This window comes from Aquila chrysaetos, chromosome 24 (genome assembly GCF_900496995.4).
Source record: "Aquila chrysaetos chrysaetos chromosome 24, bAquChr1.4, whole genome shotgun sequence".
Classification (NCBI taxonomy): domain Eukaryota; kingdom Metazoa; phylum Chordata; class Aves; order Accipitriformes; family Accipitridae; genus Aquila; species Aquila chrysaetos.
In genome coordinates, this window is record NC_044027.1 from 9,703,265 (window position 1) to 9,720,572 (window position 17,308).

A 17,308-nucleotide genomic window follows, 5' to 3' on the forward strand; every position below is an offset into this window, starting at 1 on the left:
ACCGGGGCCGGCGGCGGGGCCTTGCTCAGGTGCGGCGGGAGGAGGCGGCGGCGGCGGCTCGGCAGAGCAGTGCCCTCTGCGCCGCCGCCATGAGCAGCGCGGAGCCGCCGCTCGGGGCCGGGCCGCGGGCTCAGCCCGCCTGGAAGCGGGAGATCCTGGAGCGGAAGCGGGCCAAGCTGGCCGGGGCGGCCGGCGGCGAGCCGGAGCCCCCGGCGGGGGAGCGGCTGGTGGTGGCGGAGAGCCTGGGCCCGCTCCGGGAGAACCCCTTCATGCGGCTGGAGAGCGAGCGGCGGCGGCTGCGGCAGGGGCTGCCCGGGCACGGCCCCGGGGCGGCGCGGCCGCTGCAGCAGCTGCTGGAGCTGTACAGCGCCGTGCCCGGCATCCGCACCATTCGCGCCGACAACATCCTCATCATCGAGTCCCAGCCCGACGCCGCCGCCTGCTTCGCCGAGGGGGACGCGCTGCCCGGCCGCCGCCGGGACCCTGCCGCCGCCGCCGCCTCCTCCTCCTCCTCCCCGCCGCGGCGCCCCGACCCGCTGCGGGAGCTGCTGGCCCGCCGGGGCGCCGCCCTCGCCGAGATCCGCGCTGACCAGGTTGTCATCTACGAGGCGGCCGAGCCGCCGGAGCCGCCCGAGGCGGCCGAGCCGGGCACCGTCAGCCGCCTCCTGGAGAAGTTCGGGCAGCGGCCGCGGGGCCGCCGACGCCGCGGCGGGGAGGCGCCGACCGGGCCCGGGCCCGGCGCCGTGCCAGGCGGGGCGGCTGCTCCTCCGCAGGTGGGACCGGGCTCCCCCCGGGCCGCGCCGGTTGCACCTCCGGCGGTGCCGGGCTCCCCCCGCGCCGGGCCGCCCCCTTCGCCGGTGGGACCCGGCTCCCCCCGAGCCTCGGCACCCCCCCACAGGGGACCCGGCTCCCCTCGGGCCTCGGCCCCGAAGGCTGGACCGGGATTTGCGCAGGCGGGGCCGGCCTCCCCCCAGCCGCTGCCGGCTCCCCCCCGGGCTGCCTCCCCCCCGGCGGTGCCGGCCGCCCCCCAGCCTGCTGTCCTTCAGCCGGCTCATCCCCGGGCTGCCCCCCCTCAGCCCGCGGCCCCTCAGCCGCTCCCGGCTCCCCCCCGGGCTGTCACCCCCCAACCCACGGCCCCCCAGGCAGCCCCGGCTCCCCCCCGGGCCGCAGCCCCCCAGGCGGTCTCAGCCGCCCCCAAGGCCGCAGCCCCCCAGGCCAACTGCTTTCTCCACAAGATCGGCTCCAACTCCTTCACCGTCACCCCCCGGGGCCTGCCCCCCGGCAGCCGCGTCCCCGAGCCCGGCACTGTCCCCGCCGGCCGTCCCGCGCCGCCCAAGGGGCCGCCAGTGCCATCCGCCAGCGCTTCCCGTGCCAGAGCCAACGCCAGGAGGCCAAAGCCGGAGGAGGCCGAAGCGGCCGAGTCGCCCCTGCCCAGTGCCAGTCTGGCCCCCAGTGCCACCGGCTCCACCCAGCCGCTCTCCGCCTCTGCCCCCCGGGCCGGGGGCTCCTTCGAAATCCACCCGGCCCCCAAGCCTGACTTGGCCGCCATCCCAGCCCATGACCTGCAGGCCCAGGCCTTGGCCAAGCTGCGCCTGAATTCGCGCAATTCCTTCCTGTTCGTGCCCCGCCGGGAGGGCAGCCCGGCTCTGCCCCCGGCCCAGAGTGCCAGGCCGGGGCCGGCGCCGCCGTCCTCGGAGGAGAAGGCACCGAAGGAGCCCCTGAGGGCTTCCGCCCCGGAGCAGGAAGAGCCTGTCGCTTCCCCACCGGCGCCTCTGGATCCGTTGGTACCTGTGACTTACATCGATGACATTGTTGAGCCGGACAGTGGGGAGCTTTCTCCCAGGGCTGGCTCGGCTGTGAGGACGGGGAGCTTGGCAGATCAGCCTGGAGGAGCTGGAGACCTGGAGATGGAGTTTTCCTCCGTGCCCCTCTACAGACCGCACTCTGCCCCTCCCCAGAGGGGAGGCAGCACCTTCACTGTTGTGCCCAAAAGGAAGCCCGTTGCCTCAGGGCTGCAGAGTCTCACTGATGCTAGCGGAAGGCCGCAGCGGGAAGAAGAGGAGGAGGAGGAGGAGGAGAGCAAAGGAAAAGGCAAAGCCGTGGACAACGCTGACAGGCCCCAAGTGGGGATGTCCCATAAAAAGCGCTACCCCACAGTGAATGAGATCGAAGTGATCGGGGGGTACCTGTCCCTGGAGAGGTCCTGCATGAGCAAGACAGGCTCCCGCCGCAAGAAGGTAACTGCCTGGGGTGTCTCGGCGCTGAAAAGCCGGGCTGAAAGTAGCTGGGTACTACTTTTGGCTTGTCTTTTCATGAGGCACTGGGTGGGAAGATGGGCAGTGTTTTTCCAGTCCTTTTGAGAGCCAGAGGCTTGCCTTCAGGGGGAGGGGGCATTGGGTGGTGTTCCACCAAGTAGATGAGGGTGGGATATGAGCTGTGATAACTGCAGGGCCTCTCCCACAGTCGCTTCTTGGAGGTATGATAACGGAAAGTAAAATATTTGGGGTATTTAGAAAATTGAGGTGAGTCGCATGGTTTGAACAGCTGTGGACTTGCCCCCTCTCTAGCTCTGCTCGCTGTGTCTGGTGGATAATGGACGTGTTGAGCTTCTCGTGGTCACTGCTCGGCTTGCGACACAGTACAGTGGGCAGCGTGCCATTGGCGTCTTCCCTGCATTAGTGATCTATTGATAGAGGCTCAAGAATTAGGTCTCTATTAGGCAGAAAGAGATCAACAACTTAACTCCCCTTGATAGGATTATACCACCTGGCTACTTGTTCTGGATGTGCAGCTACATCTCTGAAGATCCACGAGATGTCAATTGCTCCAAGTGTCTTTGGAGCAAATGCCAGGTTTTCTCACTGCTTGGGATCTAACTTAGGTCCTTGTAAGCCTTAAATTCAGAATTAATCTTTGTATGGCTTGGTGAAATGCATCTGGATGTGATAAAGACACAGTCATGCTGAAAGAGCGGGTTATTTTGCCGCACCAGAGAAGCAGGCATGAATCGTTTGGCTCTGAAAGCAGCATGCCGAGGTGACAAATCCTGATTTCTAGGTCTGCGACGTGACATGTTTTTCCATAGCGGGAAGAGTGGTTTGACGTTCCGTTACCTAAATTCGACTAAATATTTGATGGACTGAATCCGTGTGGGTGCCTGAGGCACTGAGCATTATAATTTGAGGAAATCCTTTGAATAGGGTGCATCTCATTTAGAAGGGAGGCAGGGAGTGCTGTTTGTCATGGCTTGACATTGTTAAATCCCTTCTTAAGAGCATGCAGTCTCTGCTAATTTGGTCGTGACCAATGCAGGTAGCAGATCTGGAACCTGAGTGCCATGAGATCCAGCGTAAGCAAATTAACAGGTGTGTTGATTCTCGCTCAGTGCTCCTGCAGTTTTTCCTTGTCCTCCTATGGGGAAATGCTTGATCAGACTGGAATTATTCTGCTGCTTAAATACCTGCTGGCTTGCTGTTTCCTTCCAGCTGTTTCCTTGGCTCTGCTCAGTTCAGTTTGGGATATTAATTGAATTTACACCAAATTAGGTGTGTGGTATAAATGGTGAAAATATCAAGACAACATGTTACAGTTCCCGGTACTCTTAGGATGGAGCAGAAAATACAGAGGAAACGTTGCGGGACAGACACTCTTAAATAAGCCTGGCTTCTGATGCAGCCAGGGGAGCTCATTTCTCTGGGCAGGGTGGTGCTGTTGGGGCAGCAGCCTTGCTGGTAAAAGAATAAAGCCTCAAGTAAGCAAAACCAAATACATGGTGCGCAGTGGAAGCCTTTCTTAACTGTACAAAAAGGAGGGAGGGAGATGAGGACAAGGCTAGTGCAGTGACTGCATTGTTTAAGGTTGGTCAAACACGAACCAGAACCCAGAGAAGTAGTTGCATCTCCGTCCTTGGAGCTATTTGAAACTTGCCTGGGGAGAGCCTTGAGCAACTGAGAAGGTCAGACCTGCTTGGAGCAGGAGTTTGGGCTAGAGACCTCCAGAGGTCCTTTCCCAACATAAAATATCATATGATTCTTTGAAAATGGGTTAACAACTGTTTTGTCTCCTCAGTGTTGGATTGTGACATCGGGCAGGTCATGTAGCTTCTGTGCCTGTGTTCTTATCGGCTTAAGAGCATTAACTATCCCACTCTGCAGGCATTCTGAAGATGGAAGCGTGCTAAATACTGCAGGATGCATATACAACTGTAACGGTGTTTGCTAAGAATTACATGTGGGGGATATCCTGCATGAGAACTTCCATCCATAAAGATCTAGTTTCTGAGAAGAGAGATATTAAAAGGCAAAGGAGGACCTGCCTGTTCCATTGCAGGGTTCAGGAGGCTGAAACAAATGGGGACCCTTTGGAAAATAAGATCCAGCTTAAGGAGAAATAGAGATACAAGTTTCTGGGTAAAATTAAATGTGGTGATGTAGTGACAGAAACACCAGGTTTTCTTTCAGGTCCCTTCCTGCTAGGAGTGGCAAGCATGGAGTTTGACTTTGTTGCCAGGGTTTAGAAGATGCTGATGCTGTAGCAAATGGAAAGATTTCTGTTTACTCTTAACCTAGAGGATGTTTGTGGCTTTTATTCTGGGTAATAAGGCTGAGCGTTGATGCCCGAAAAGGAAGGAGCTAGTATTAGGACACATTCCTTGGTTTCTTCCCAAGAGATCACTGTGTGTCACCAAGGCAACCGGTCAAAAACAAGGGTTCTGTTTTGTAGATATGTCGGGGTTTTCAGAAACTTGATTTTGGCCTGAATTGGGCAGAAGCAGACATTTCCTGTGAGCTGGAAGCTGCAGTTCTTTGGTAAAACCAATGTCCCTTTCTCTTTTGGGGGTATCAAAATCAAACCTGATGCTGGTTTCAATGGGCAGCTACCCGGGTCTTTTGGGGTGATTCTCTCGAGGCAGATGTGCTGGATGAGCCCACCTCCTGCTGAGTGTCTTCCTTACCAAACCTTGCCTTGGATTTGCTGAAGGGTCTTTAAGTATGATCCAGGCTCAAGGAAGTGGTATTTACTGAAACTTTGATGACTTTGAAAACTTTATCTGCTTGCTGATGCCCAGCAGGAATCTGGGTGAGGTAAACAGCAGGTCTAGCACAGCCTGGAAGTGGTGTGTTCCTGCGGATGGGCAGGTGTCTGTGCTTACAGTCAGGGCTAAAGATCTATTAGGAGGGAGAGAGGCGGTTGTGGCAGTTAGACTGATTGTTCTGTGAGATGCAAATTGTGTTTTTCTTCAAATGCGGAAATTCGGCCTCCCTTTTCTGTTAAGTGTCTGGCCACTAGTTGCCTGACTATGGTAGAGATGCCAGCAAAATGGAGCCAACTTGGTCCACGTCTTCCAGTCCACATCCTCTGTAGCTTTTTGGAGTGGGAGGGTGGCTGGGACAGGGTGGCAGTGGGTTCCAGCGCTGCTGTGGTCTGCGTGGAGGGACCTCCAACCCCCTGCTCATAGCTGCGCAGCTGCAGGATCAAGTTATACTTGTGACTTTGTTATGGCCTGCTGGTGTTCAAGGCCTCTCAGGAAAAATAGGTTTATTGCTCCTTCCAGACACTTCAAATACATGAAGCAGCTGTTTGTTTTGGGGTTGAAGCTGGATCTTGAGCTGGTGAGGGAGAGAGAGGGAAATGCTGTTCCTGTGTCAGAATAGAAAATGGGTTCCCAGCTCTCTTGTGCAAGTAGAGCTGCTGCGGTGGGACAGTCGTCGTTCACCCAGGGCTGTGAAGGTGAACATGGGGTTGTGTATGGTGGGACACAATCAAGATCTGCAGGCGGAGGACAGAGCCCTAGACGTGCTCGTCCTGGGGACCAGGCTGCCTGTGTGGGTAGGCAGTTTGAGCTCTTGTCCTCCTACAGGTGTTAAGATGCCCTTCAGGACTGTTCATCTACTCCATGGCTGTTTTGAGACCTCTCCAGGCGGTATCACAGCTAGTTCAGATAAAGCAGTGGGGGTGTGACTTCACTTTGAAAATGAAGTGAACGTTTGCGGCTTTGAATGGACGTGCTGTGTTTCAAGCGGAGCTCTGGGCAGCTGCTGGAAGAGACTGGCTGAGCTGTCAGCTCTGACGGTGAGGACAGGATACATGTGCAGGAGTGGAAGGAGACCTACTGACCTTTATTCTAAACAGGGAGTGGGGGAGAGGATGCAGAGCGCTGTTGGTGACCTCTGTTCAGTGCTCATATTTGTACTCTGTTATTACAGAAGAAGTAAAGACACTTCAGCCTGATAGCAGCCCCAGGAGGAAGGGGAGGCTTTGCTGTGGGATGTGGATCTTTGGGATCTCAGAGGATAATATCTAGCTTGGCGCAGCTGACAAGAATCAATCTTGCTTTGGTTACCTGCCAGAATAACGTACAATAAAGTTGTCAGCAAGATAGAAATCTAGGTTTCTGTAAAACATGCGACTGGCATGTTGGAGCGAGTGATTGGAAAGGACTGCAAACTGCTGAGACAGCTGGGGTCCTGAGAAGTAGTTGTCTGTCTTTAGGCTTCATGTTCTCATCTTGTTGGAGGCTGGACTCTGCCATGAAGGTCCTGTGCATACAGAATTTGCCCCGACTGTGCTCCTTCCTTATGTCTTGTCAATCCTGCAGTTCATCCCAAGTCAGTATGTTTATCCTCTCCAGGACCTGGTACCTCTTGGGGATTGTGCAGGAAAGGGGACTTCTGGCCAGGCCACCCAAAGTCCTGCAAATAATACAACTTGAGAGCCAACAGACATCAGATTGTTGATGGTTTTAATGGTTTTTTTGCTTGTCACAGTTGGCAGTCTGCCAAGTGCTAGAAGGTGAGCTGCAGCCTTGTGTGAACAAGGCTTACAAGAACAAGGTTGGTGGGATCCAAACAGTTGCAATCTGTTGCTTTCCTGCTTCTTTGCAAAACTGTCTTCAAAGATGTTCAGCTTCAGCTGAACTTCAAAAAGTTCCAGCCTCCATGGACTTCAGCATGGTCTGTTTTCTAACGTTTTGAGCTGCATAATGCCTGAATATGGCTTCCAAATGCCCACTTAAATGTCTGTTAAAAAATTATTCTAAACATCCCTTGGCTTTTCATCATGGGTAGGATTGGGCAGCAGTTTTGTTGGTCTAACCTGCTGAACTTCTTGCTCTGTAGCTTTCCATCTGTTCAGTTCTGCTGGAGATGGTCTCCTGTGAGAACCAGGTGTAGGCTCGAGATGTTGGCAGGGATGAACACTTCCAACTATTGCCCAGACCTGTTTGGAGCAAGTCTGCACAGTGTGGAATCTAAATTCCAGTGACTGCCTGAAGTATTTTTTTTGCAGTGTATAACATAACCATAACACAAGTAAATTAACCTGGTGGCGGAAGCAAAAATCTCTCTGCAAAAATTACTTAGATTCCCTCATCTGTGTGTTTTGGAGGGGTCAGCACAAAGATTTGTGTTATTTAGGTCTGAGAGAGCTGTGTGTTCCTGTTCTATGTTCTGTCTCGTGGCTGTGCTCTGCTTGGGCAAATACAGCTGCCGCATTTAAGGAGGGGCTGTAGTACATATCTGACATGGATGTATTGAATTTTTGGTAGATGAGATCAGCAGTGACAAGTCCTACTCAGAAAATAGGTGTCTTGGATGATCAGGCGTGGTCCCTCCCCTGTGGAGGTGATTTCCACTACCTGACAGGTGTGAGCAGGCTGTTTCACCCAGACAGGGCAATTTCCCTACCCTTTTCTAATTCTGCTGATTTTTAGCCTGTGATGTTGATGGCTGAAGACTCGAAATCAGGGTTTTGTTGCGGTTGTAGTTTTTAAACCACCTCATAAGCTGCACCTGAGGCTATCGGTGGGGAAGTAGGTTGTGTTTTGTTTCTCTGCTGCCTGCCAGCTCCTTGAAGTGCTGGTACTTTGTTGTACTAAACCCCTGGCAGAGCAGATGCGTCATGTTTATCTCGTCTCTGTGGCGGGAAATTTTCTGTGACTGAGATTCTCCATGGCCTTGCCACTCCCATGCTTCGTCTCGTGCTGCAGCAACAGTCTGAGCTGCTCCCAAATTCCCCCCGGGTTCTCTTCCTCCCTTCCCCTGCTTGCCTGCCACTGTCAGCAGCACGGGGAACGGGACAGAAGAGCTAAAATAGAAACTCTTACGCAAATAAGAGACGGGCCTGGCTTTGAAGCTGGTTAGGACGTGCCCAGGGCTCAGCCCGCCCCAGAGCTTGAGATGAGATTTGGAGTGCTTTGTGCTCTTGAATTCTGATCACGCGGATTACAGTTAACATTATCTTAATGGGTTTCCTTAATCTGTGGACCAGATTGGAGATGGTTTATAATTTCCCTCCATCTCAAGTATTCAGTTTGTCTTGGGTTTGGGTTTTCTTCCCCACTCTGCTTTTTCCAGTACGCAGTCACGGTGTTCCTGAGAAGAGCTGAGGAAGTACACACTCATGCTGGCTAGGGCAGAAGTCCTGCTTGTCTGTGTTGTATGTGGGCAACGGTAGGAAAAATTAAAATGTTTAGTTTCCAGGTTCAGTGGCAGTAAAGGACATCTCAGTAAAAGCTGCTGCAGCAGCATCTCCTTCACCTCTGGGGTTGTGCTCACTCCCTCCTGAGTGAAACCTGGGCAATTTAAAACCTATTTACAAATCCAGACTCTTCTTAGTGACTGCAGCAGGACGTGGGTATGCTGTGAAGCTGTAACAATATCACTGTTCGGACAGTTTGTGTAGGAAGAGTCACGTGAAGCATCTGTATCACACAGAGAAACTTCACAAACATCCTGGGAAGATCTGGACTGAAGGAACTTGGTGCTGATGTTTTCTGAGAAGTGCCCTTCAGGTGATCTTGGGAACTTGGCAGGATGGAGCTGCTGTTTTGTAGGCATTTGAAGGACTATAGGCAAGCTGAAGAAAATATCTCAGACATTACGAGAGCAAAACACTTGCGTGCTTAGGGAAATTGTATAGCTTACAGCTAGTGAAGATGCAGGTCTGAGGGCATATCTGTAAGCCTCATGGTGAACTTGCTGCACTTAGTCACTTCTCTTCGAGGAAGTCTCTTTTGCATATTAGTAGTACAGAAGAGGGGCAAGAGAAACGTGAACTCTGTTGTGCAGCTAATACTGTTCACATCACTGAAGCCTTTTCGTCCTGTAGTCTAGAATGAATTCCTTGCCAGGGTGGGAAGTAATTCTGTTCCCAGCCTCCTCATATTTCCGAGGAAATGATGCTCCATCTGTCCCATTCCAGCTGGAGACTGTTCACTTGCACCAAACCGAGGTATTTGTTTGGACTGCTCTGGTCAGCCTCAGTTGCACAGAAATGTTTGTGGGTGGCATGTCCCAGCGCTGCACTGTGTTCTAGCTACAAATTGTATGCTCAGAGTTGCCTGTAAAGCAGAATCCTCTGCTGTTTGGGAGTTTTGTGTGGTGTTAATGAAGATACCAAGTCTTGACACTAGTTGTATCTTGTTTATGCCTACTCTCTTTGTGTATTCAGATGAGATTTGTTTCATATATGTAAGGAGATTTGTCCAATTCTTATGGGCCAAGTAAGTAATATTTGAATTGCTTGTTAAGCTGTGGAAGGCTCTGGCTCCTCTGTCTGCAGATGTGCGAAGGAATGAAGGGATCCTTGGGTGAATAGCTGCTTTGTACCATGTTAGACTGGGACTCCAGTTGCCCTGTGGTTGTTTGGGCGCTGGGTTCTCTTCTTGTCCAGCACAGTCAAGGGAAGAGTTAACAAAGCTGCCTGCCCTGCAATGCTCTCCTGGACTGTCCCTAGCCTGTCACTTCTCATCAGGAATTTGAAACTTCCCTGCGTCTTGTACAAGGAGTTTAATATTTCGAATCTCCATGCATTGCTCCTATCTACCATGTGCTTCAGCATATTGATTACACAGAGCTGGCTTTGTGGGTTGCCTTGTAAATGGAGACTTTCTTGTTTTGCCTTGTGGCTTGGGAGCTGGGATGTGATCCTGGAGGCAACCTCTCCTTTGCCAGCAACGTAGTGCTTCCTTGACATGCTACTGCTGTAAATCTTTAGTGCCGCTAGCTCTATTCAGTAACTAACTCTGTGATGCAGTTAATAGTTGAGCAAAACTCAGTGTTACTCTTAGGAAAAATGCTTCTTGGAAAAGCATGATCAAGTGAGCCTATGGTGGAGCAGCCAGCTCCTGTGCCCCAAAACTCTTCTTTTTGTACAGAATGACAGAAAAGTACATTTCTGAAGTGCCATCTGCAGTCCTGGACACACTTAGGCTGCTTCAGCCATAGCAGTACGGGTTTAATATGATGCAGGAACCAAGCCTCAAGTCCTCTCCATTCCTAGGGGTACCTGTCAGGGAAAACCTCTTTCTTCCTGTGTCAAGGAAGGGCTTTAGAGGTACAAAAGCTCCTTATCTTCTCCCAAATGATAGCAAATGCCTTGGTAATATGCTGATGCTACTGCAGCCCCCAGGGTACTATTCCAGCCTGCCACACATAGAGACTGTGCCTGGAGTTATTCAACAATTTGGGCCGACACATGACCATGTTTTCAGGACAAGTACAGGCATGTAGATAAGCTCATTGCTAACTCCTGTGAAATGGCTCATTTTTCCAAAAATCCTTTACCTAAAGGTTTCAGAGAAAACTGCATCGCAGGGAGTTGTCTAGATCATTGACTGCAGATGGAAAAAGTGAAGGTCCCTCAGAGGTATGCAGTTTATGAACTGCTCCTCCACCTCCTTTTACTAAATCTGCTGATCTGTGAGAATGGTCAGACTGGGTCAGATGGAAGAACCAGGTAAACCCTTTCAGCATCTTTGTCCACTGTAAAATACCTGCATCTGCCCTCTGTTCCCAGTCCCATAAGCAGTGATTTGTTTGTGCAGGGACTTTTCCTTTTACCCCATGGCAGCGTGGGGCTGTGAGGTGGGAGGTTGCTCTGTGTTGAGACCCACCTCTTCACATGGCTCCTGAGCTCTTGTATTCATGTTGAATTGTTGCCCACCCTTCCTGCAGATATCAGCCAAAACCCTCCTGCTGCTGTTGCTGCGAAAGGAGGAGGCATTTGATTGACCACGTGTGAAAAGCTGCTTTAAATCACACCCAGCAGCACCTCAGCAGCCCATGCGTATCCTAGGGAGTCAGTGCAGTGCCTGATTTTGTCACTTCAGGATTATATTCCTTGGGGAGAGAGGATGATCAGAGGAAAACTAGTACCTGAAAAGGGCAAACCTTGATCCCTAGTGCTACTCAGCTGTTTGGATCTTCTGAAGTACTTGGGTGGCATAACCACTTTACTGAAAAATTGCTATGTCCCTCTTTTCGCCATGCAACAGCTATTGCCTTCTCATCTAGTCTGCAGCAGCAGTGCGGTGTGTTTGGACATGCTGGAGGTACTGTGTGATGTTAGCAGGGGCAGGAATAAACTCCAGCTTGTGCTTCATGACTTGCCATCCCATCTGGCTTCTCTGCACACTGAGCAGGGATGGCAGCAGTGCCCCTTGCAGCCTCCTGCAAGAGCCACTGGTTTGGGAGACAGCAATTGCTCTATGGGGAAGGGGAAATGGGCTCAGTTGTTTTCAGTCCCATTGTAGGCTGCTACAATGGGGATCAGTATGCTGACTCTGACTCTCCTTGCTGGAATATAGTTAAAGGGTGATTTTTTCTCTCTTTTTTCTTTTAATGCCTAGAACAATTTTTTTCCCCTTACCATTATAAAGTGAGGATTTGGATTGCCAAAGAGGGTTTCTGTTTAAAAGGTGTAAAACGCCCTGCCCTACATTATCACTTTGGCTTTGCCACATCTGCCAAGAAGCAAATGTGATAATGGGTGAAGAGAAAAGCCACACTAAAGAGATTGCTTCTGGAGTTGATGCAGGTTAACCCCATGGTTTGCTCCTGAGACTTAACAGAGATACCCATGGTTTGTGAGAAGCCATTGAGTGTTTGCTCTTCTGTTAACTGCAGAGTCTTGCAGACTTTCCCACCTCAGCTTTTGGGGGCGAGGTGTCTGCTGACTTTCGTTGTTTATGTCACAGGCTGGTTTCTGTAAACTGGTTATTTTTATTTCTAATATGTCTCTGTACATGGGGGCTCTGTCTTTGTTGGTCTGGGTGCAGACTGAGTCCTGACAGCCTGCATCTCCTGGAACAAGGTTGAGTTTTTTCTTTTCTAAGTGAGCCCTGTATGACTGCTCAGATTTAGGCTTGTTGGGCAATGTTTACCCTGGCTTCTCTTTCCTGGGTACTCCATTGCTCATTACTGTTCAAATTCTAGCAAATAAATACATGATTTTTGCTATGGCAACAAGAATCTGGTGGCTGAACAGCACAATATTCCATGAAAAGCCTGCCTTATTCTTCGCAGTGTGACTGATTGCTGGGCAGAGTATTAATATATAGATATATGAGTTTGGGTTTGACTCTGGTTTTGTGACACAGTTCTGGATGAAGCATTCAGCTGGGCAAATAGTGACAAATCCCTGCAAACATCCACAGCTGAAGGGTGCAGAATTCTTCCTTTCCACAACTGGCAGTTGCTGCTGAGGCAGAAATGGGGGAACTGCTACTGAGACAAGATGAGCAGAGTTCTCTGGCTGGGCTCGAGTGTGCTTGGCTCTTCTGGGATATGTTTTTCTTCTAAAGAAAATGACCCCTGTCGCCTTTTGTGTTTCCATAAAAGTCTAGATGGTCTGGCAAGGGGCTGCTGGCTATGCAAACCTATTGTCTGTGCCATTACTGGGCTTTTGATTTTTCTTTTTAGATGGTTCCTGGGCTGGAATCTGCCTGTGTTTCCTGCGTGCAGTGCTCAGTTCTACTCATCAGCTGCTCAGAGGGTTTCTTAAGGCAGCTATGCTGACCCATGTGTTCCCTAGTTTTGCCTGAATAAGTTGCCCTTCATATTCTGTTGGATCAAGCAGAGCTGCTTTGTGCTTCCCTTGAAACCACCTCATGCTTGGGGAGGGGAGCTTGCAGGGGGAACCCAGGTGATGTCACGGCAGGTTTATCTCTTTGAGTTTTGGGGCTCTTGCTCTACATGGGCAAGGTCGACAGAGTGCCTCGGGGGGGTGTGCAGGTGTGGGGAAGGTGGCTGCTCGTGCAGAGCCTGTTTGCTGGAGTCCGACCCTGTGCCAGTGCCTGGTTGTTCCTCTGGTGTTTGCTTTGCCTGGGTGCGTTGGAGTGCTTTATTGCAGAGCACAATTGTATTGTAGGGCTCTTCCTGCTTCTTGGTAGCAGCGCACTGGGCGTGGGGCAGTGGGACGCTACCGAAGAGCAAGCCAACACAGTTTTAGGAGGGAGGGGGCCTTGTGCCGGGGTGCACTCAGGCCAAGCAAGACAGCCTGGTGTCAGCCTTCGCGTAGGCTGCACTGGCCCAGCTGGAGGTGTTGCTGAAGCAGCAAATTATCTTGTTACGAGCTCTCCCCCAGGCTGGGGCCCTGGGTTTGTGGGGCTGGTACTGCTGTTAATAATTGCTCTTTCTGAATAGCTTCAACATTGACTCCTACAGCGTTGTGGCCTCTCTGCAGCAGGTACCCGAGAGACCCTGGTGGCAGAGCGTTCTGCAGGACACCCAGCCTGACTCCAGGGAGCGAGCATGGCCCAAGTCGAATTGGCTGTGGGCAAGCGGGAACTGCTTTAGTTCAGGGATTAGGCTGAGTTGTTGGTGTGTTGCCTCTGGGCACTGCATGGGGGTTGACTCCTGGTCATTTCTGCTGCTTTCTACTCTTTGGTTTTACTCCCTGGTGGGGCTGTTTTCTCCTCCTGCACTACATGCAGCTTTGGTCCAAATTGGACTCAAAGTACTTTTTCTTTCTTAGAGATTTCCTCCTGATAGCAGAAAACCAGGAAAACTTAGTTCCATCTCCTAAACTTAAATTCTAAAACCAAGGCACATCTCTCCTGTCCCCTATTTTCCATGTTTAGTCAAGTACTTCTTGCCCTTCAGCGCAGTTGCCAGCACTGGTAAGCGGCCTGCGTGCAGTGTCTGGTTCTGGGATAGCTTCTGAGTTTCCAGAAGCCCTGGGCACCTCCACCCTCGTGGCCTTTGTGCTTGGCAGTGTGGCTCGTCCCCGCAGTACAGACGCCACATTGTGAGCAGTCACTGCCTGCTCTGCTGCCTGGCTCGGATCAGGGAGCATCTAGGTCAGTAGCAGGGGTGAGAAATTCAGGGAACAGCAACTGGGATGCTCTGATCTTCAGGGCCATTTTATTCTAACCCCTTTTCTCTGAAATATAATCACTCCTCTCCTCATGTGTTATCTGGAGAAGGTCGGAGGGCTTTGGCCAGGGCTGGGGCAGGGAATGGGGAAGGGCAGCTGGTTGCCCTCTGCTATTTCCATCCTGCCTTCTGGGAGCATGGGGAAGGGAGACAGCCTGTGTCTGAGGTACATCCCAGACTCAAGCAGAGTAGCACACAGCTCTGACGTGTGTATTTGCAGCGCAGAGGAGGCGTTAGGTACTCACTCTGTTACCCAGATTTGATTTAAGCTCCCCTCATTGCTTTTCTGAAAAGCAGCAATGAAATGCTTACTGTCTTGCCTTAAAAACCCTTATCACCCACATAGCTCCAGCATATCTGTCAGTGGGCAGCGCAGGATAACACAGTAGCAGGCTGGCTCCGGCTCACTGCTGGTTTGCAGGCTCTGGCCCCTGTGCAGCTGTAGGTTCGGCTTCAGCAGACCCTGTTGGCAGCAGCAGCATCGCACCAGGGCTCCGTGTGTGGGAGATGCAGAGAGGCGGCTGCTGGTGTTGCAAGAAATACATGCATCTGGGCAGCACGTGTGGTTGCTTGATAGCTGCTTTGGAGCCACGTGCCGTTTCTCAGCCTGTGGGGTATTTTGTTTATGAGGGAACTGCAAATATGGCACATGGGGCAAATGTGCTGTGCTTTCTTCTTGCAAGTTATTACACAGCATCAGAAGAGATCTCCTGAACCACCCAGCTCCTACTGCCTGTCACAAGCAACCATGTCCTTTTAATTCTGTTCATAACCCTATTAGCTCAATTTTAATTGTAGTTAGAAGTAAAGGGATCACAACACCCTCTTAGGCAGCTGCTCCTGAACCTTGATCCGCATTGGCTAGATACTTCCCTACTTTTGGCATAAATTTATTCCTGGCAAGCTTATCCTCCTTGTTTGTCTGTTGTATGCTGGCATCAGCAGTTCTTCTCTGCTCCTTGGTGTTTATTTTCTTGGTGTACTTACAAAGAGCTGTTATGCGTTTTCTCAACCTTCATTTTTGCTAGTGTGAGCAGGCTGAATCTCCTCTCCACCTGTTGAGATGACTTGTAACCAGATCTTCTAAGCAGAATGGTAGATAATGATTAGGACATGTAAGGCTGCAGGGGAACAACCCCTTCCCTCAGCTTTTCCTTTCAACTTGTAAGAGGACATCTGGAGTTACTGTACCTGGATTTGGGTGTCCTGCTGCAGGATGGATGCAGAAAAACTGGAGCAAGTCCAGCAGAGGCTACCAAAGTGCTCCTGGGGCTGGAAAAAATGGCATATGAGGAGAAGCTGAGGGGGCTGGTTTATTCAGCCTACAGGAGAGAAGGGGGAAGTCCAATTGCTGCCTTCCACTACCTGCTGGGTGTTACAGGGAGGATGGAGCCAGGCAGTCCTTATTTCCAGTGGAAATGCCTTGCTTTATTCCTGGTTTATTTAAGCAGCATCCTAATGATAATCACAATCCTGTAGCCAATCTAAAATGTTCTTTCTCAGTTATTCACAGGTGATGAACTTCTCTTAGAGCAAGGGTCGGTCTTAAACATCATCCCATTTCTAGTGTTCTTGCTCTCCAGTTTTCTTCATGACCCATAAAATTCTGGTTTTCCCTTGATGAACTCCCATGTTTGAGTCATCTTAATTTCTCAGTCTTGCCGTTATTGTGCAAAAGTCATTAGTGACAATATTAAATAAAACTGGTTTCAAAACAGAACCTTTAAAGGGCCTCCCACTTGTCCAGTATTTTCCCCCTTTACTACCACCTGTTAATGTCTCTCCTTTAGCTGCTTCTATCTCCTCATGTTTGGTATTAAGCCCTGTTTTTAACCTAGCTTAAATAGCTTTTTGCCAGGATGTCCTCCCAAAAATGTAGTCCTGATCACTGATGTTTCTGTTGTCTAGAGCATGGGTACACAAACGAGTTGGCTGGCATTAGCAATGTCGTCTTTCCAACGTATGGATGCTTTCCTTTCCTCCTTGGCAACACCAATCCCTCGAGGGACAAGCCAGCAGCTCCTCCTGGCTGCTGCACATCAGTGTTAGGTGATGGCAAATTATATGCCAGGGCAAAAAGCCAGAGGTACTCTGGACCTCTCAGCCACCTGCCTCCATCCCGTTTGTTTGGCTATCTGCCTTTGTGGTTTCTCTCAGTGTGGTAAGAGATTTGGCAAGGCACGTGGGGAAAGGTGGGGGGACATGCAATGGCTCTTTTACACCAGGGTGAAGCCCTGGTGTGGGAGGTGGCCTTTGTCTGAGCATGTGTTGGGATCTATGGTTTCTTGTGCTGCTTTCTAATACTCCTTTGCTGTTGTCTAGATGAAGATCTCTTTCAATGAGACAAGTTTGCAGACTATGTTTGAGTACCCATCAGAGAGCTCGCTGGCAGAAGAGGAGGAGGAAGAGGAAGGACATGCTTCTGAAACAGAGGAGGACAAATCTCGCACCTTTTACATTCCACGCCCAAATAGCACTTTGCATCCCAGTACACCTAACTCAGGTGAGCGAGGCACTGTATTGGCACTGTGGGGTTACTGGTGGTGCCTGATAGCGTTCATGTTTCCTACAGACCCTTATGGGGCTCCACACAGGTAGAAATGCTAATGGAGATTACTTCTGCCAGCTGATGGCAGAATTGGAGCTTAGTGGGGACAGGGCTTGAGCTAGAACAGGGAACTGCAGATGGGCAGCTTCCATGCTGTCCCTGCCAGGATCCTGATCCCACTTCCTTTTGGGGCGGTGAGAAATATTTATGTCAGCTTTGTCCTTCCAGCAGATTTATCCAGCTACACCCCAAAGCACTCTGTGAAGTTCAGTGAGTGGCAGGAGCAGAAGTATGAGGAGATGCCTGCTGCAGAGGGACCCCTCCTGAAGGAAGCTGATTCCCATGGGAACCAAGTCATGGTGAGACTTTAAATAAGCAAATCTTGGCTTTGTCCTGCTGTGCTCTTATCCGGTGTTCGGGTTGGTCTGGACAGTGGATGGGACAGGATGTGGCTTCCACTGAACGCCTGTGTTTGTGTTTGCTGCCCAGGGAGGTGTGCCGCCACTCACAAAGGGATCAACACAAGGTCCCACTGCCACTAGCAGACCTGACTCTCCCTGTAAAGGAGGCTCCCTGTAAATGTGTAAAGGAGACTTAAGGCAGC

At 51.3% G+C, this 17,308-nt stretch overlaps 1 protein-coding gene across 2 annotated transcripts in view; it reads left to right on the forward strand.

The window, feature by feature from the left end:
• The window catches only part of TPRN (taperin), a 21,296-nt gene continuing 3,988 nt past the window's right edge, over window positions 1–17,308 (forward strand). The window contains exons 1-3 of one of the 2 annotated variants that reach the window (XM_029999867.2): window positions 1–2,237; window positions 16,479–16,659; window positions 16,933–17,063. In XM_029999867.2, the coding sequence (XP_029855727.1) occupies window positions 90–2,237; window positions 16,479–16,659; window positions 16,933–17,063 (2,460 nt within the window). In that variant the 5' untranslated portion in view covers window positions 1–89. The remainder of the gene's footprint in view (window positions 2,238–16,478; window positions 16,660–16,932; window positions 17,064–17,308) is intronic. The other variant, XM_029999868.1, reaches the window with a different exon arrangement.